The sequence below is a fragment of the Larimichthys crocea genome, chromosome III (assembly GCF_000972845.2).
Source record: "Larimichthys crocea isolate SSNF chromosome III, L_crocea_2.0, whole genome shotgun sequence".
Lineage (NCBI taxonomy): Eukaryota > Metazoa > Chordata > Actinopteri > Sciaenidae > Larimichthys > Larimichthys crocea.
This window is the reverse complement of record NC_040013.1, coordinates 13,535,997-13,557,429: the sequence shown is the minus strand read 5'-3', so window position 1 is coordinate 13,557,429 and position 21,433 is coordinate 13,535,997. Positions and strand designations below refer to the sequence as shown.

The 21,433-nt window shown below is 40.2% G+C and overlaps 1 protein-coding gene across 2 annotated transcripts in view; it reads right to left on the bottom strand.

Moving 5' to 3' along the window:
• Positions 1-21,433, bottom strand: part of slc35f3b (solute carrier family 35 member F3b) — a 44,466-nt gene that overhangs the window by 13,081 nt on the left and 9,952 nt on the right. The window contains exon 1 of one of the 2 annotated variants that reach the window (XM_019275639.2): positions 7,511-8,079. The exons of the other annotated variant lie outside the window; for it this stretch is intronic. Within the exon in view, the coding sequence (XP_019131184.1) occupies positions 7,511-7,586 (76 nt within the window). The 5' untranslated portion in view covers positions 7,587-8,079. Of the gene's footprint in view, positions 1-7,510; positions 8,080-21,433 lie in introns of those variants that run through there. 2 annotated transcript variants of the gene reach the window in all.

Sequence of the window (21,433 nt, the reverse complement as noted above, 5' to 3'; positions counted from 1 at the left end):
CTCCCATGCTAATGCACCCGGCTTCCCTGGTCCCTTCTCTGTGAATGCACAAGAGATTCTTATTTCTGTTTATCTACTGAATGCGTGATGCAATTAGGATGAAATTATGCAGCATTATTTGGACATCCTGAACAATGCACAGGCACTCAACAGCCGCAAGAGCCCAGAGGCAAGTATGGCAGCAATGAAAGATGATTCAAGATCATTGTCTGTTATCGCAATGAAATGATGAATCAGCTGACGAGAAAAAGAGACAAGTCGGTGTCTGTCAAAGTCTTGTGCACGGGGGTGAGAATTAAGTTTCTCTATTCTGAGCACCAAGCCTGTTTGCCTTGTTCTGAAGGTCATCTCTTGTTTTTGTCCTTCCTCTGCCACCGTCCCGCATCCTGTGGCCCTGGCCACTGCTTCATACTGCAGCACCGTTTAATCTTCCAAATGCAGTAATGGGCCAAGCCAATCAGCCCCCAGAGAGGCACTGGGACCCAGCTAAGCATTTCCAGCTCTGGCACATGTGAGCACACTTAGTGAAGTGTCATGACAACATTAAGCAAAGTGATATTCCTGCCAGCCAGTCGGTTAGTAGACACAGAATATAATATATTATATATATCTATTAATGCTCCTATGATTAAATGCTGAAACATTAATGTGTATTCACCCAATGAAGCACCTCACTGACAAAGTAACACACTTTTTTTTTTATTCAGCCTGACGGTGAGTAATGATACTGTATCAACCTTGACTGCCGGCCGGTGATGAACAATATGGAGCACCGCTGAACTCATCAGTGTGAGAGAGCTGGGTTAGTTGAGTGGCTGAGTGGAGTAGAAAGGCCCCTCTGCTTTTGGCATTTGAAGCCATTATAATCATGACTCAAACACCAAAGAAAGAGCCTACTTCTGTAACTGCTAAATGATTAACTGGAAGCTCTTAACCTTATCAGTTCATAATCAAATGTCAACTGTCAAGGTCAGGCCGTGCCCTGCAGATTGTTTGCAGCAAATCAGATGCTTAATTTGAACTCTGCGTGAAATTATCCCCATTCGTCCAACACATTTTATGTCTAAATGTCACTGGCAACAGAAAAAAATAGTTTGGCATCCCTGTAGAACGAGCTTTGGATCAACAGCTGACAACCGTATATGATTTGAAATGTATTCATCCCAACCACTAAGCTGAATAAAGGCCCACTAACACTATGTTCAATGTGCACAGGTAAAGGTGGTCTCTAGAGTAGAGAAAAAAAGTGTTAAAGATGATTTTTCTATAATGCTTAAGGCATTTATTGACTGAAAGGACTATTTTAGCTCTACTGAGTCGCAGTGAATCATTGAATGCTTTCCTCATTTAGGACGAAAATCTACTTGTTTTAGGCAGCACCTCTCCTCCTGTGTGAAAATCTATAAATGAATCAATCTTTTTACCACTAAAGGCACAGTAAATCAATCATTACCTTATATGCTCATTTGTCTGTCTCTAGTGTTTTAATGCACCTTATAGGCTTGACATGTAGGGTCGAACCACCACGATTGGTGTTGAGATTTATCTGGCCATTACCAAGGCAGTTTTCCAGCTTTTTCTCCTTCTCGGGCCATGCTTCCCTGCTTTCCAACCGGCCTCATTCCCACTCCCACTCTCCTCCCTCCCCCTGCAGACTCTGCAGTGCAGATCTCTCCTGCTGATAGCTGCAAATCCCAAACGTGCCAGCAGAGCCCTGCCTGATTGCCTGCTCTCACAATTCACAAAACCTGGCCATGGCAGGCCGAGAAACCTGTGCTATGTTTCTCTGTAGTTCCCAGAACAGCCCACGGATCTATCTGCCGCCCTGCCACTTCCCAGAGCAAGAACAAAGATACTAGCAGGCAGCGATGGTAAAATCAGACTAGGGTTGATTTCCCAGTCTGGCCATACAACTGTCTGGAGTGTTTCACTGGGACCTTGACTCAGTCTGAGACACTGAGGTAAGAGTGGTTTGGCTGTTTAGCGACACCTTCTTGGGGGTGAGAGTGTACTGCAGCGCTCTGCCTCAGTGACTCAACAGGGTAAACAGATCAATCACCGATATACACTTCAGAGAAACTCTTCTCCTTGTCATACTGTCTGCTGGGTTTCTTCTTGCTGATGAATATGAATTCACTGATGCCATTTACTCATTCAGTCAAGCTCATAATCAAACATTATAGAGTGTTAACAAGTGTCAAAGTCCTTGTTTGACTAAAAGGTGCCAAATAAAGGTAAAACACTTGTTTGTCTTTAAAATCTTTGGCCGTCACACAACATCAATCATTGCATCAGTACTCTTTATAAAAATAGATCCTTCAATCCCATGTTGATTTATGTGATTTGTCATTTCTGACGTGTAAGTCTGAACCTTACAGTTTTAAAAGAAAGAGACTTTTTTTTTCTATTGCTATGAACTACAAACTACAAATGTCACATTACGGAGGTACAGTAGTTTTATCATTGCAGACAGACGGTCAGTGAGACAGACAAGCAGCACACAGACAGGAAGCAGTCACTGTCTTTGTAATCTCCTCCTTTGACAGACAGTAGGAGACTGTGATACTTGGCTGTGACAGCATGGTAAGGCCAAACTGTCAGTCAGAAGCCTTTCAACACACCAGAGCCGGCTCATCTGACAAGCCTGTCTTGCTCAATAACACAACACAAGAGACAGGCGGAAAACACACCCTGCTGCGTCAACCAGCTGATAGGTGTGACCGCATGGGGTGAGGGACAAAGGCCCAGGAGGGCAGACAAGGGCAGGGCGACTGTTACTGATCCCGCTCTCCTTATTTCCCGACCAGTTTCTCCTTCAACCTAAAAGGACAACGGAGCATCTTCCTCTGCGAGTAGCAAACTTGCTGTTTATCACAACCCTGACCTGCCCAGCTGGTTCAGCAGGTGCTCACGACACAGGTCAATGCTGCGGCCCTCTGATACCTCATTGGTAAGTGTCACAACAAAACACTGGTGCAAACCAGCCAGAGTGTATTTGTGTGTGTCCGTGTACTGTCTGTTACAGTAGAGCAATAGCAATTACTTTACATTTGACACTTGGCACACTTCCCGATAGTATATCCCCCCACTCTTGATGCAACATCCCTCTCTATTGCAGTCACTCACAAGAGTGGACTTGCAGTTTAACAGACTGGCAACATTCCCAGCACTTTCCGCGACAAATCAATATTTAAAAGCTTGGCCACAGCGTCTCTGTTGAAGTAATAGATAGGCAACCACCGCAGGTGTACACTCTTAGTGTCCGCCCAAACAGCGGTTTAACTCCCTCAGGCCACTGATAATGCAGAGACTCTATCAGATTTGCATAATCCTAAATTATGACTTCACTATTTTTTCGAAACATCTTAACCTTTCTGTTACGTCAGAAAGAAAATGTAAGTTCAAGCAAGGTTTGGATGGAGCAAACTGCCAACTAAGTAATTTTCACACATGAAATGCAACGAAGCAAACAGCATGGATTTTTGCTGACAATACTCCCAGGCTGGTCACAGCTACAGTACTACAACTGCTGTAGGAATGTGGGAAATATTTTGTCATTTCAGCTTTGTAATAATTATCCTTCTAGGCACATCACAACTGTACATCTGTTCTACTGGCTGCTTTGGCGAGGATAGGCAGCCTTCCTGCACCCTGAAGGAAGCTTTTGGATCAGCCGCACTCAATTTGGGATTAGAGCCTAAAGCCTTCTTTTCACAAGTTTTTTTTGCAGGATTTTGCTCAAAGATGAAACATTATTAGACTGTTATAGAAGGCATTTTCTTATATGAAATACAAGCGAGATATGCAGGAAGAGGAAGTCATGGCAGCAAACATCTAATGGATTAATCAAATTAGTGCGTAACATCCGCCTATTAAAATCTCATTTATCATAATGAAACTGATACAGCCTCTTACTAAAATAAAAGTCCTGTCATTGTGTATTCATTGCACACATCAAGTGAGAAAGTACTGTTTCACTTGCTTCTAAATCGAATTTAGACTGAAGGAGGAGTCTCGCTTTGCCTTCAAAGTCAATAACAGTCAAAGGATGAAAGCAAGACGTAACATTTTAAAAGGAGCTTGTAAATGTCACAGTCTGTTTCTCAGTCCCTCCTCCTTAGCCACTTTCCCAGTTCCCCTGGGGCCCTTTGATTGCCATTTTCCATCCGTCCACCAGATGCCCTCAAACTTTCCCTCTTTTCGACATCACCTGACTGCTCCACCCATTTAACACACCTGTACACTCGCCTCATCTACTCTGCAGCTGCCTGGCCATCCGCACACCACCTCCTTACCTCATCACCCTGGAACATACATACATACAAGTAAGACACATGCAAATCTGCAAAAGATGCTAGACTCTACTTGTGTGATTTTCATACTGCTCTTTGTCATGTTGTTTTGGGTTTAACATTGACAATTCCGATTTTTGTGTCATTCATCTATAATTGACAGACTATTAATGTTTTAAGTTATTATCTCATTACTATGGCTTCCTTACTCAGTGGTAAATGTCTATTTTATTATTATGATGATGACGACTTTCATCATGTCACCACATTAAACATTATGCACACAGAAGTCTAATACTTGCATTTGCTGCAGTTTTAAACAAATCTCTGAAATCGAGTGAAAGCAGTCCACAATAAAATTATGAATCTTTCTGATTATCCACCCCCAATAAGAAACACTTTCACTCAAGATCAATACTATGTTTAGTCATCTGTATATTTTGACCTACACCTCAACCTCTGTGCGTGAACAGTTATAATTTGCCATTAGAGGATTGATATGCACTTATCTGTGGTCAAAGTGCATGGAGCCCTTAGGTATAGGTACAGTGTGCTCATAATAGCAACTGGTGAAGTATGACTGGCTTCCTGGGGGACATATGTGCACTGAATATTTTTTTCTTTCAAAGACGCCTGTTCTGTTTCAAAGTATGCAATGAAATTACGGAGATTAAAGGGACTTTCATGAAGTTCTTCCACCCCTGACAACACAGACATTCCCCAAAGACATCATCACTGGAAAGACATTCGAAGAGAAATCAATAATTATCATCCATGGGCCGCTGGTTGGGTGAATTTGTCAAAAGAACACAGAGTAAAAAGTAAATGCTCTAGATGAAGACAGTGAATCAAACTTGTGGCTGTAGGCATTAAATACCCAGAAATTGTCTTTTGTTACAAAACTAAATCAAGCAACATCAAAGGAACATAGGATGATTCTTGGATATGCTGCCTAATGAGAGATTGTTGTGTCACTAGCCTCAAGGTGTTGCTTGAATAGCTAAGTCTGGTGTCAGAATTGATTGGTGGCAGTTTTACCTCAAAGCACAACAAAGTCTGCATCTGATTTGATAGTTCCTAAAGAAATATTGGAGATTTAGTGACAATACCAACCTAGGAAAACTACAATTTTACATTCAAATCTGAAAACAGTACCGTAAATTAGACTTCTGAGTTTGATTTCACAAAGCAGGACACACAAGACAAAGAAAAAACACCACTGAAGATCCCAAACAGAAAAAAAAGATGTCTTTGACAGTCGTGCACAGGTTGTTAGTGAGGAGAACAGAGATTTTAGAGCTGGTGTTACATAAGCAACAGAGTCTCTGAAAAGCTGTGTGTTGATCTGCTGTGGACCCCTGTGATTCCCTCCCCCTTCAAAGCAGCTGCTGAAATGGGGAGCTGAACATCATAAATTCTACAGCTGTGACTCCCTTCAGCACAATGCTGGATCACACCCAAACACACCACACACACACACATACAATTCTTTCTCTGCTCAGGGCCTCCTGTCACAGCGTAGCTTTTGTTAATTCTGCATATAGAAGCTTGTCAAATAACAGCCCGTCATCTCAGTTATTCTGAAAATAAAATATTTTTAGCTCACATTCACAATAATAAGCTTACAATCTTTGGTAATTCAGCATCAGTGCTTATTCTGAGGTTATTCAGAACGTCTTACAGTGTCTAAATATATGCAACACAGTTTAAACGGCTTAATTTCATCATTGCATCTGCAGTGTCCATGTAAAACTGCATGAAATTTCCTCATTCATATTCAAGCAGCTGGTCTAATCATTAATTATGAATAATGAAGTATTTTCATATATTTTCAGATTATTACCCCAGGCTGTTGTGTTCTGCTTTACGACAGCAGCATAGATAGAGTTAAGCTTCACTGACAAGTCTTAGTCAGCAAACTCTGCAGCTCAAGTTCTGACTCCCAAAACTACTGTACTGTGAGAATGAGAAGTAAACAGTTTCACAAGTATTCATTGTTTTTGTAATTAACCTTTGTATTAAACATATCTCCAGCTCCACTGACATTTTTGCAAATTAGCTCACAGGTCTATTGTCGCCCCAGGTGTTCATTTAAGCTACTTTACCGCACTGCACAAAGCACAGCCACCAGCAACCTTCAGACATAAGCTGATCGAACAGTAATTTTACCTGCGAGTCATTATAACTTCTTTGGACTATTTTTATTACTATTATTTCTTCTTTAGGTTGCCTGAAAGATGCAACTGTGAGAGAGATTACTTCAGATGCATGGTGAAATCAGATATTCAGTAGTCTCTGCACTGAAGGGTGGATTCAAAATGCAAATGCATTGCACAAGCACAAAGATGAGGAGAACGATGAGGAGAAGGGGAGGTGAACTGTACAGCACAACACTCACACACTCACAAGGAGTCAGGGAGGAGTTGTCAGAAATGTCAGTTTCTTAATTGTGTTCCTGCAGATCAGACAAAGCAAAGGGGATCCAACATTAGGACTGATCTATCATGAAGCCACTAGTCTGACAGAGCATTTACAGGGACCACTAACATGTTTAGTACTGCTGAGGTTCATGTCCCAGCTGTCCTGATGTGATGCTCTGGTATTTTATCTGTGACTCTTGCAGTCAGTGATGGGTAGGGGGTGGAGAGTGAGAGGGGAATCCCTGCTGCAATAACAACTTAAGATCCTCCCTATGGACCAGTAAATTTTGCATGGTGTTCATTGGACCAGCATGAGTCACACTTACTCCAAAAAAAAAAAAAGAGAGAGAGATAGAGAAATAAAAGCGTCAATATCAAAATAATTAGGATAATACAGGTCTATCCCAGGCTTCATTTTATTGCACGATGAAACAAAATATAGATGATACGATTAAATTACGAGTGCATTTGGAGGCAATAAGATGCAGAAAACTGATCAGGATGCTTCTGTCTGATGTCAAACTGTTTGCAGAAATATTGCATCGTAGATTTAACGGTAAGTTGCGCGCTTGGCTGATTCCTGTGCTGTTTTATCTTGCTTACAGGGTTACAAGATTTTTTTAAAAGTTGATCCACGTCTTGAATGAGATACGTGAGTGTCCTCTAGTCTAGAGAAATGCCATTTCAGATCAATAGAGGGATGCCTGTAAATTTAGGAGCATTCTGTGTGAAATGGATAAGATTCAGCCTCAGTTCACAGGGCTGCAGGCGGACTAAATGGATATGAACTCCCCCTACCTTCCACTTTGGTGAGGGTGAGTACCGGACTGTTGCAGGCGGACAGCGGGGCAACCCTTGCGGAGTGTTTCTTCATGATGATGAGCTCGGATGGGCTGAGCTCTAAACCGCTTCGACTACATCCCTGAAGCTGATTTGGTGCAGACACCAGACCTCTTGATGGGACCCTTGATATTTCTAGAGCCGCTCTGCTGCTCTCTGTCCCCGCGCATCCATCCAACTCCCTGTTGATGCCTCCCTTTTCTACCTCTAGTCTGTCGTATCCCCCCACCCCCTTCCTCCACTTGCCTTGCCTCCTCAAATCTGCTGTATCCAGTGCGCCCTGGCTGGTCTTTCTTCACGTACAGTTTGGAAATTGCTGCAATTCGCCAACGTCACACGTCCAGTCCCCCCCTCCCCAACTCCCTTACCCCCTACTACAGCATCACAGCCACCTTCCACCACCCACTGTCCCTAAGCAGGCGTGTCCGGCTGTCCTCCCCGAACCCCCCCGTGGCCGTGGTCCCTCCGGGGCAAAGGACGCTCTGCGTGGAACTGACTGGACGGATGCACTGACCTGTCAGCATGCAGGCAAACTCTGCGCTATAACTGCACAGACACGATGGGACCAGCGCAGTCTGTGTGTGTGTGTGTGTGTGTGTGTGTGTGTGTGTGTGTGTGTGTATGCGCGCGTAATCACTTGAAGCAATCTAATTAGAGTTGTTTCTAGTGATTACATTTATTAATAATAATATAATGAAACGAACTAATCTTTATTTTATTTATTTTTTTGTTATGAAATTAGAAATTAGCACAGAAATTGTGAAAAGCAATCAAAATGTCGGTTATGAAATTGAAGACCAAGATTTAAGATCAACATGTTAAAGACTCCTTTGTTCTGCTACATACTTTCTCTGTGTGTTTAGTCTAAGGTTTTTTAGTGCACATTGTGCTGAACTGACACAGAAAGATTAAGGATGCACATACCCAGCTTTTTCTGTCTTGATAACCATTACACTACTTTGACTCAGGGTAAATCAGCACTGTGTGGGACTCATTAGAAACATATCTGTGGAGGGTAACATGAGGTCAGGGATTGCTGACCAAAGCCCACCATGACTGAATTGATGCAAATCAGAACTGTGACACTGTATCTAATGTGGATTGGTTATGTCATGGCTAATCGCTGATCTGTTTAATAAGGTTAATTTCAGCAGTGATAATGATCTCATATATCAGATCAATGCATCCCTAATAAAAATGCTGCACAGTCTTATGATGTCTACAAGTCTATCTTCAACTATTGTTGTTTGATTCTCTACAGGATAAATGGTTACAATCTATTGCCATGAACACACTCTACATTAGTACCTTAACTGTTCAGAGTATCAGTTGACCGACTGATGGCTACAGTCACTGACTTTGCCAAAGTCATCTCAGTTCAGATTGCGTTTGTAGAAGCACTCAAGTGGGTAACATTCTCAGACTTATCCATGAGGTGAGAGAGAGGTGCTGAAAACATTGCAGAGTGTTTGGTGACTCTTGTCTGTTCGGTCTTTCTACTAACAGCAGAAACTGGTTTTGAAACCTGAAGTAACAACTGTGTGCTTCATATCGCACTTCAGAGAGCGATTAAACTCACTCTGTGGTAGCAGCTGGTCAGCTTAAATTGTGCCTGACACATATGTGTTCCCTAAGAAGCAATTATACATAAAGAGATAATACATCAGAGGGAAGCAGATTGCCGCTCAGTATTGATCTGAGAATGCCTTTACTGTCCCAGTGACCCTGCCTAAATGTCTTTACAGATATACATATATGTGTGTAAGAAATGGCTCTGCATATGTGTGTGTGTGTGTAAAAGCCACTGACTGTGAGCATGCCTAAAGGAAGCCACACTGAATAATTCACTGCTTATACTCCACCTCACACTCAACTAAGAATCCCCTGCCCTGCCTAACTAGGACAGAGCTCTAAAAACACTCTGCCCAGACCCATTCTGCCGTCCTACAGCAACCAAATTCACTGGATCTTTGAGTATTTTCCATTGCTTCCCACTCCTGTGTTTGGGTTTTGAGAATGGGAAATGTCAGCAACAGTGGATGAGAGCTAATGGATGAAGTGCAAGAGCTCACGGTGAACGAACTAAAAGAGTAGCACAGGATGTCTGATGGATAAACATTACAAACATGTCAGCTATGAATTATATTGTTGCGTGTGACAGTGAAAGATTCCACATCACTTCTCTTTGAGTCGCATTTGGGCTCTGCAGCTGCCAGCTGTCTTTGGGAACTAACGTTGTCAGTAGCTGGTAAGAGCTTGAGGATTCATAGCAGCACATGCTGTTATTGATAAAAAGAAAATAAAAAATAGGTGGTGTGGGTGAGATCATTAAAGAATCCCAGTCAGTGACTCATTCACTTTAATCTGCGAACACGGGGGAGGATCAAACTGATCCATGCTGTGAGACACCACATGACAACTCTGTCTCTCTCTATCTAGCACACATTCACAGACTGAATACGAACAGGAATAAGTGTGTATGAGCAACAAAATAGTGTAAAAGGGTTTCCACATCTGCACAGCCATTTTGAATCCCCAAACCCAGAGACTGATAAAAGCAGATCCAGGACGAGAGGTGATTATTCTTCCATGTACAGTGCACTCCAAAGAGATGCTTGTACTTTTCTTAAATGTTTATTCATCCTGAATAATGAGGGAAGCTGCAGTAGCCATTTTCCAGGCCATCTTTAACTGTACCGATCAGTGCTGCTGTCTTCCTACTGATGGTCAAATCAACCAAACATGGAAATGTTTCCTATAAACAAAATAAATGCAACTATTAAATACATTATTCCCTATAAGTTGGCTGTAAAAGACAGACACAGTTACCTGACTAAAAGTTTCCCTGTTGCCAGCAAAAAAGGAAATTACTGTGAAGCCGATCCTCCAGGGAAAGAGTAATGGCTAGGTATAGCTCAGGAAATGTATTTAATGGAAAAGTTGACCTTTCTTTTGAGAGTTCTAGGAAATATTTTTGATAGAAGAATATTAAATATTCTTCTATCATATAGAATATTTGGGGGAAATGGATCATTTAGCAAAATGAATGTATGAGTATTAAAACAAATATTGAATAATAGTAAATGAGAATTCCTACATTTACTCACACTTTATCCAATAGTTCATGAGATATTTCAAAACCACAAGTCTCAATCTAATAGTGGCACTTGAAGAAAAGTCAGAGGATCACCAAAGTGATTTTGATTCTTCTTTTGGGGACCATGAAGGCCTGTACAAAACTTCATGGCAATCGATCCAATATTGATTTACCAACTGACAGACTGACAGAAAAGCAACATAACCACTCACAACACAACAACATAAGTTGGTGAACAGAAAACATTTGACAGTGGCTAACCACAAACTGAATATGTTTTCAGATAATTATGTTGGAGATACAGACTGAGACTTTAGAGTAAGAATTTGAACTATACTGTAATTCAAAAAAAGTTAAACTAATTATATATAACACAGGCTGTATTTATATATATATATATTCACCACTTTCACATTTACAAATCAGCTGTTTATTGTAATTGTACACTGCAGGATGGGAAAGAGAAAAACGTTGTGGTCTGAAATCTATTATATTGATTTTGCATAAAAGTGCTTCAGCTGCAAATCAGACAGCACAGAGCGCTTGATAGTGGAAGATTGTTTGAGTTGGAGTGTGTAAGAGTAAATGATTTCTTGCTGTCCTACCAATTGTGCAAATGTGTGTAAATGTGCCTATCTTAATTTGTGTACAGAAGCTGTTTGGTACAGACTCTCTGAGCTGTTGTAGTTGCTTCTTTGCCCAACATTAACAGACTTGTTATTGGCATTTCTTATCCAGTTACACAGCTGATCCTGATTTAAGATTAAATCAATTCCTCGTCTAACAGCAGTAACAACTGCTTAATGGGAGCCAGCTGAAATTAGGAAAGCATCAAGACACTCCCGCACACATGAGAGCAGAGTATGTCTGTCCATAATCCAGGTAATGTAATTCATGGTGTCATTTCTCTGTAGTTTGTGTTGAAAATCAGTAAGAACAAGACTGATCTCAAAAGCGCAGGTTAACATTGGACATTGGACAGGATGCCATGAAATTTAGTCCAGATATACTTTGTCTCCAGAGGACAATACCTTTGGAGATCTTCTGACTTTTCCTTTTAGTGACATCAGCTGGATGAAAAATGCTGTTTATCTGGTGAAATATCTCAAAATCTACCCACCATAGATGGGCACAAATGTTTTGCAACCAACATTCATTACAGAGCTGCTAGAATCAGACTCTGTACAACTACACTTTCAATAATGAACTACTTTGATTTTCTAGATTACCTTTTGCAGCCTTCCCAGCTCTAAAATGATCAGATATCACCAAGTTTTGCAGAACGGGCATGATTATATACACAAAAATAAAATAGGTAAATTCATTTTAATTTTACTATGAATATTAATGGCGAGGTGATTAATATTAATAGCAAATATCGGTGCATGTGTTTTCTTTTAAGTAAAGAAAGAAAGGATTTCAGTGTTTTGCCCTCTGTGGAAGAATTGAGTGAACTTTTTATCTTCCTTGAACCATCTCTGTCCTCACTATCCCAGTCGAGGTCACTTCTGGCTCCTGCTTAGCATGGAAAACAGGTAGCTGATCTGTAAACATGAGAGCTGAGGGTTCATTACAAGACTGAAGAGGGGTCTGTCTCACTGCCCTCACACTTAATAACAACTCCCAGGGTGTGAGAAAAGAAGGGGCTTTTGGAATAGTGTCCTAAATAACAGCTTGTTTTTAGTACCAGAAAGGTCAAGTCAAATTAACTTTCCCTCTTCTTGGGTACAATACATCTTCAGAGCAGACACAGTTCATCTGTGGAGCCAAGCGGCTGTCAAGGTACTGCAACCAGCAGCAGTTTATTGGATTAATAGTCTCCACGGGTTCCCCTGGGGTGTAGGACGGAGTAAACAGTTGCCAAAACACTTTCCCAATTTTAGTTACAGTACAGCTGCATGGTGGCCAACAAATGCATTGACCTTTTATACTATATAGCCTATATATAGACTGCGTCTATCATTTAAAAATGCTGTGGATGTTTCTGTAAGAGAAACTCCACTAAAATATACTTCACGTTGTCTAGGGGTAAATAAATAACTTGGTGCATTATTGTAATTGTATTGGCAGTATATAGTCAGCCCTCCAAAAATGAGACTGACATCAACATTAAAGAAACAGTGGATTTAAATGTTGTCTGCAGTCTGAAGATAAAAACAAGATAAGCCTCCAACAGCCCCAGCCCTAAATTGTTCGCTCTTCAGATGGATAGGTGGTATAAATAGTACAGAGTACAGATTCAAAGGATTTGTGATGTAATATCAGAAACCAGCTGCCCAAATCCCACATGCAGTATATATTCAGTTTAACAACAGCGCAATACTCACATTTGAGGAGCTGGTAATGGTACATTTTATTTTTTTTGTCATTGCCATTAATTTAGTTGGTTGATGAATTGATTAATTGTTTTAAGCTAGATTACATATATACTTTTCCACATATAGAGGCAAAAACAAACACAAATACACAGTCTGTCATGAAACTTACTTGAGAGAAGGGTACATGGGTCAGAGAGCTTATAACCTCCCACTCAAAACACAGAGCGGTCTGGGAGGAAACAAAAAGAGCTGGCTGCTACTTAAAATGAAGTACTTCCTCTTCCTCTTAATTAAAACCACAGCTAATAAAGTCCAGCAGTATCTATTAAATGCCATCAAGTTGTAATACCTAGCGATAGCCCTTATAATCACACTCTACCCCAGTGGCCCACACTTAATCAGGAAGACTGAGTCTCCAGTAAATTTACATCCCACTAGAGGAATCAGCTCCAGACAGTCATTTCTCCTTTCCAATTAAGGTTGTTTCAGAGCCACAACATGTGATGTGTGCAGGCAGGTCTGTGGGCCAGTATAGGGCTCCTTACACTGCACACAACATGTGGGCAGAGACGTTTGGACTGATGATTCTGACCAGTACCTGATGCAATGATGCCAAACAAGAGGGCTGTAAAATTGGACTTGACATCTAGGGAGGCAAATTGGGGACAGCTGGTGAGCCTTATCTGTAGGAAATATCCTCCTTAAAAGCAAACAGATCACCTCCTATATACACACAGATCGCAATGAATGTAACAGACAATAATACGGCCAAAATGAATGTACCCCTTTTGTATTTATGTGACTTTCTCAGTGAAACTCTTTTGTGAGTCTCCTTCTATGGCAGCTAAGCCACACAGATTTTGTCTGAGCTGAGATCAAGGAAAGGTTGGAGAACAAACACATGGCAACTGCTGTTGCCTCAGGTGCAGTCATCTAATTGTAGTGACGCACATCTTCTGTGATTACTTATTCTTCATCTTTAGATACAAGTATATCTATATATTTTAGATTTCATTTGTTCAGAAACACTAATAAAGTGGTGGTTCCATCTTTATTATTACTGTACTGATCGTTCAGGAGGCTGCTTAGATCCTACTCACAAAGAAATCTAAAGACATGTTCTCTCTAATAAATGGTGCTGGCTCCCTCTGTTGTCAAGCTACAGTATGACTAGTTCGTCTTTTTTGCTGGGCAGTCAATATATATAAGTAACATACTGCCTGATTTTTCATTTTGCACCTGTCCAGTGTTTAATTTAACATTTAATGCATTTTAAATGAAAGAGAAACTCCCAACTTTAAATTGCACTTTATCTCACTGTGTTTAACATTATTCAAAGTGTTCGCAATTGCTGTAATTATAAGGCACCATTTTCAAAAGCTGCTCTCTATAAATTTGCATTTATATCAGACGATTACCTGAGCCTGAGAAGGGTTGGCGTGAAGTTCAAACAAATTATCATTTCACATAATTTTTTTCAGCCTACCATATGCATTTTGTTTCTGTTATGACAAGCACTTATGTCAGAACAACAAGTCATTTATACATACAGCCCCAAAACACACAATAAATATAACGTATATATTGTGTTGCTGTGTTTTGACAGTAGTGTATGATCCAAGTGCAAACTGAAATGTGAGGGAGTCATACATGTCATACAACCTGTCTTGACTTGACACCAATTACTGAAACACCTGTAGTGACAATATCCTGACACTGCAGACCCTACATTGTGCCTGTAGGGGGCACTGTGACCACATGTACCCATGATAAAAAAAAATTCAAAATCACATACTAAGACACTGGCTCAGCGTTTGGATGAAAAATGACCAAGAAATCAAACTGCAGCTCAGCAGTGAAACAAAAAGTGGAACAGCAGTAATGATAGGTGTTGATGTGACCCACATACACACCTGCACAAAATGCAGGCCAAGACATTTAGAAGCACACAACCATAGTGAGAGATTTTAGATGAACACAGCACTAAAGTACACACATACACACCTACACTAAAGGTAACGCACAGCACAGTGTGATCACTTCTCACTTTCCTCTCGCTTTCCTGTCCTTAAGGACATTGTTAGAGCTCGGTCACACAGCGAGGCCCTCAGTCCCATTTCTGATTGGATTTCTTTCTCTTTTTTTTTTTCCAAGAGACATCCTAGTGAGATGAAAAAAGATGACAGCGGGTCTAAAGTGACCTGAAAAACAACTGACAACTCTACCAGCAGCCATGTATATTTGGTTCCCCAAAATGGAAACTTATTATGGAAACAAAGTTCAATTAAAGTAACACTCCAACAAAGTTGGGTCAATTAGTAGGGGATTCCAGCATAAGCACTTTGACACACAGATTTTAAAAGCAATATTTGACAGTAGTAATTAGTAGAGCTCCAAAGATACCATGTATAAAACAGCAGGTGGCACAGAAATCTATTTAAAGGACAAGGCTGTTGTTATTTTAGGTTTTTCTTACTGTCTGAAAATCCCATGAAAAAACACTAAAACCAACAATGTGTTAGTCTGTCTCGTAATGACCTTTATGGTTTGCTAAAAATGAATGTATTTTATTTTTTGAGAAGGCAAAAAAACAAAACAAACAAAGACCAAACAAACAAAGAGCCAAGCTCTGTAGTTTTTAATCAAATGTTACACAAACAGGAGTAAATAGTGCATTTGTTCGGGACTATTTCAGTCACGGTTTAATGCACATTACTCTGGTGAGTATTTACAGCAGCAGAACAGCGAAGCTGAAAATAACTCAAATGCCCATGTTCATCATCATGAACACGTCTTTTTGGACAACAGCGGAGGTCTATATCAGGCTTTGGCTACACAGACATTACTTCTTAAAATGGAATTCATTGTTGGTTTGGGTGATTTTATGGAGTAGGTTGTTGTTAAAAAAATATGTACAATATTTTAAGCCTTATTGTTAACTTTGTAAGTGTGAATAATCTCAAAAACGATAATGTCAAATCCAAAGCTCATCTGAACTCAAATATTCATTATAACATATATATATATATATAATCAGCATATTAACCCTCTTTGTGTCATGGATATACAGAGGGATATTTCTGTATGTATGTATGATGCAGCTTTAATGTTTAGGTGCATTGCATGTTATTTTACATCCAGACAATTGGAGGCTAATTAGCACTAATAACAATCTGCAACACGTATTCTAACAAGGCGCCAGAAATTCTTCATCCCTAAATGTTTTAGATAATTGACGACTTGACCCTAAAACACTGAAATGCTATGTTATTTATGCTGCTGAAAGATGCTTCAGCACATACAGTGACACAGGGGATCAAACCTCTAACACCCTGTTTGGAGACATCCTAGCTCTGCACTAAATGATCTAAACAACAAACAGCAAACAAACAAAAAACATTATCTGAGCCTGGGCCTAGTATCCTGCTGTAAACGTTGGAAATGGAGGACCTGTTGCCACCCTTCATTGTTCAGAAACAGCCTAACTCTCTCCCTGCCAGTGACATAGGACCTTAAATGAGGGATTGAGCTAATCACCATCTTTGTTACAGGTGGTGCCATGGAGACTGCTGACAGAACTGTGAACATCCTGTGCACAAATGAGAATATATTACACATGAGATGTTTCAACTCAATTATACAGAGATTTGATGGTGTGAATCAGTTTGCTTGAATATAATTGAGACTGGCAGACTGACAAAAATTGGGCACAGGATTCTGCCTTTTGTGGTGAATAATTCAAAGCTAGGGGATAAGTTCAAAGACCAGGAAAGAAAGAAATGCAGCTGGCAGTTTGAGCACTAACAATTTGAATATATTTCTCACAAGGGAGGAATGGTATGTATTGATTGCCTAGTGGAAAGAAGAGGTTAATTCTGCCTGTATAATCACATTATCTTCAAGCTTCAGATCTGTTGGCTTTGTCTTTGAAGTATTGCGATTGGATGCTGAGTCCAGCCAGGTTGCTTTCAACACTGATCAAACTGGTTTCAGATCACTTGTGAACCCATCTTCACATCCACAACAGCAGCAGGTGTTTGGAGGCCCTTCAAAAGGCCAGGAGCAGGTGTGTGTGCTGTCAGTAGTGTAAAATTCACACTCTTAGTCACCTGCATCTCCACTTCTCTGTCCAACCTCAGTGCGAGCATACAGGCAGATAGCGAGCAGTCAGTGTTGGACAGAAATAGAACTTGATGCCTTTGCGTTCCCAAAGCTGTAAATGCACATCTTTGTGTGCTTGTTATCGGATTTATGGAAGAGCCGTTCTTCTTTATCGGCTAGTGATGGAATAACCAAAAATGAGGCAATTCATCATTCCAGTAAGACTGGTTCTCATTAGAGAGAGGAGGTCTCCTCATTATGTGTGGTGTAAGCAACATAGGAGACAAATGTCACCTGAAATCATGCTCCATTCTCCACACAGTAATTACCCTGAATTTACACGGAGGAAAAAGAGAGCGGTGCTCTACATCTGAAGGTTGTATTGTCTGTCTTTTAGACCATTTGTGCTTTATATAAAATAAGCCCTTTAAAGCTGTGAAGAAACAATATAATCATCTGAATGACCTGTTATAAACGCAACACTCTTCTTTAATTAATTATACCAATATTTAATGTAATATTTTAGGTGTTATTCGGAGGGGGGGACTGGTCTTCAAGAGGGGCAGGGGCCGAGAACTGGTGAGAGTTTAGATTTACTCTCAGTCTAAAGAAAGTACAAGCACTTTTAAAACTGCATATTTTTGGCATCCACAGGGGAGCTAAAACAGTAATCAAAGGTTTCAAAAGCTTAAACAGTCATAAACAGTTAGAGTACTGTCCTGAAAGCATGGAGTGATTGTGCATAGTAAGTACTTGAGCAAATAGAGGCCCATGCTCAATTTGAATAAGCATTGTGATTAAGTGGTTGCTCTGTACATGTAGTGGGCTGAGGGATGTGGACCAGTCAGCTCCCTGAGGGGTAGAGGAGGTTCAAGCCTTCCTGGCTCCTTCTGCACTCCCCCATTGGCTGTCTGCTCTCATCCATGTCCACAGCTCCCTTAATTGCCTGATTTCCTGACCCCATGTTGGATTCTTTGTACGCTGGGGGCTGGGGGTTATAATAATGACTTATAGTGACATGCATGCGGAGTCGTTCCCTTGGCTATCACTGCAGTCACCGACTGACTGTAGCCCCATCACAGACCTCCTGATTTAATACCGATTAAGAGCGTTTTTCTCAAAGAAATCATGACACCAAAACTTTCAGATGAGACCAATGCAAAATGAAGAGGGACCTTGCCTAAAAATAACCCTATCAGATATGTTGCACAGGAACAGAGAGGTATGGATAAAACCATTACCCATGATTACTATGATTTATAGTTTAAGTGCTGAAATAATAGTCTATTTAGTTTAATTAAGTAATTTAAAGCCAAAACACTCAGTCAAGTAATTCAATCAACAACTAGCAACATTCTAGGGGTGGTAATTTCAGTCAGATGGTCAGTCCTGCACTGTGGTACAGACTGAAACATCTTGACAATCAATAGATGGATGGCTTTGAAATTTTGTACACACATCAGTGGTCTCCACATGATGAATTCTAATGACTTTGGTGGCCACTGACTTTTCTTCTAGCAACACAATAAGTTGAGTTTTTAGTTCTTTATTCAAATATCTCAACTATTGAACAACTTTCTGTGAAAATGTGATGCACACTTTCATCGTCCCCAGCAGGTGAATTGGAAAAACATTGATCTCCTGACTTTTCAGGTATTTTTGTCCAATGCTTTGGTAATGATAAAGACTTTTAGTCTAGTTTTTTAAATTCTCTACACAGACTACAGAATTTATCAGTTAATAAAGAAAATAATGCGGCTCTGTATATCAATAGCCAATTACCAGTTTTGAAAACCGAATTGTAAAATCATTAGATTATGATTTAATACTGGATTATACCAGATTATAAAACTCTTCTCAGCTCTTCTTCAAAGTATAATCTATAAAATGTTAGAACTTGAATGCACTTTTACTTTTGTGTTAAGGTTCCTAAAGGCAAAGTAAGGAACATCTTTCTCAAAAATTCATTCCTGACAAAGAATACATGAAAGGAGGGAACATGAAATGTCTTTTAAGTTATGTCCTGCTCATCATGTTGAATAGTTTGTAATATACTGCATTAAGACTTTAAAGCACTTAAATCCATCACGGTCAGGACACATGAAAACTTGTTATCTGGGGAGTCCTCCGTGATGTGCTATTGTTCACTATTTATGAAATCTCCATGCAGTGAGGGACTAGAGAGATGGCCGGATGCATTTGCTCATGGCTTTTGCATTTCAAAGGAAATCAACTGCTTACACTCACACAGTCATTACTGGTACTCCTACAAGCACACCAATAATCTATGACATGGAATGAGACATTGAGAAACTTGAAGATTACGATTTCTACTAGTAGGTAGACACTTATTCAGTGGTGGAGTGTAACTATGTCCTCCATCTTTCGGATGAGACAGCAAGGTCCACTCAATGTGGTCATTAAAGATCCCATGGCATTTATCGCAAAGAGCTGGGGGTTCCCCAGTGACCTGGCAAAATTCTCAACCTGGCTCTCTCCATCTGGTCACCTAATCATCCCCCAGTAATTGGCTCTATGTTTTCCTCCCTCTTCAACTCAAGCCGATGTGGTGAAAATGGCTGCAGTGCATCTTTCAGGTGGGTGCTACACATTCGTAGTGGTGAGATGAGCTTCCCCCTTTCACTGTCAGAATCAAAAATAGTGTTATATAAATGTAATCCATTAAGTAGATTTACTCAGCAGGCCCAATTTACTTAAGCACACATTTGAGGCACTTTACTTGACTATTTCCATTTTATGTAATTATAAATGCAATTATGATATATGGTTTGGGTCCCCAGGTCAACAGCACTACAAACATATGCTGATTTTACAGAATATGATGCATTGCTGTAGATTAAACAACAATAACAGTATATTAAGTAGCTAAAATTAGCTCAACCATAAACATCTACAGCAGTAAGTACTTTGGTTAAGTAAGGTTTTGATTGCAAGGTTTTTACTTGTAGTATTTTCAGTGTGGTATTGCTAGTTTTACTTAAGGATCTGATTACTTCAACCAACTAAAAGAAACAAAAGATAACTCACCTCTCCAATGGCCCTGTGTTAGTAACTGCAGTAACTGTGCCCTAATAGCTGCCCCAGGGAGGGATAAAACATGATAATGCCCTCTCATTTGTCATTTGTCACAGCACATCATGACTTTCTGCATGCTGGTGTACCACCGCATACAGCGGTCTTCAATGAAGATTATTATCCTTTGAATAATTTCAGATAAAAGGGATCAGCTGTTCAACATTCAAGCTGGCTTATGGCAGCCTATACACACTACAGAGGCGGTATGGGGTCTCTATCATCTATAAATAGATTCATAGTGGATCTCCATTTCTAAAGCAAGATAAGAAAGCGTGACTGCTTCTATATAATTGCCAGGACCATCTAAGAGTGACAAAATGTTTCTCCCAAGCACTATATAAAACAATGGGCTGAAAATAAGCTACCTTTCAAATTGACATAATTAATTATTGATACTGATAAACACTGGACCAAATTAGTCTATGCACAACTATTCTTCACACACCATTCATGGCTGAGCCTGCTGTTTCTCACTTGCATTAGACGACAAAATCCCTCTCTAAATTAATCTTATGCATCATATGCTGAGCTCACTTGATTTTTCCTGCAGTAGTTGCAGAAATGGCCATAACCTATCTCACTCCTCTGTGTCCTTAAATGCTTTTACCTTGAAAAGAAAACAGACTAAGGCGAGACCCAGACACACACCTGAAAAGTCCACAAGTCAGCAAGAGTGGTGAAGTCCCGACATTTAGATTCAGCCAAAGTGAGATAAGTAAGGGCAAACAAGGACAAAGGAGATGAGGTTGAAGAATTGGGGGAGTGTGAAGGTTCGGGAGCAGATGGGTCTGTGGATAGGACTGCAGCTCTCATTCTGTTGCAAACATTCAGTCACACAAACATTATATAAGAAGTGGCAGAACCGCAGACAAATAGATGTTGCTGCTGACTGTGCAGAAAAGAGGATAATAACATCAGCATCATCAAAAAAGATCCAAGGAGAGAATCAAACTAAACTTATTTTTCATTTTTCATTTTCTATATATTTTTCTTTACATGACAGATCTGTGTAAAATCATGCACACAGGACACCTGAAAAAAGTCAACAGTTGTAGATGAAGGAGAGCTGCTGAAGGGTATAATATGTGTGACTGTGGCTTTGTGCATCTTTGCTCCCATGATTTTGCATCTGGACTGTATGCAATCCTGGCATGTACTGTAATGCCCTCTGGTACAGTAAAGTGATGCTATGTGTGCAGTCAATGTCAGTGGGTCAATAGTTAGATTTTGTGTTATTTTAAAGCACTATTTAAAATAATAATTAATAAT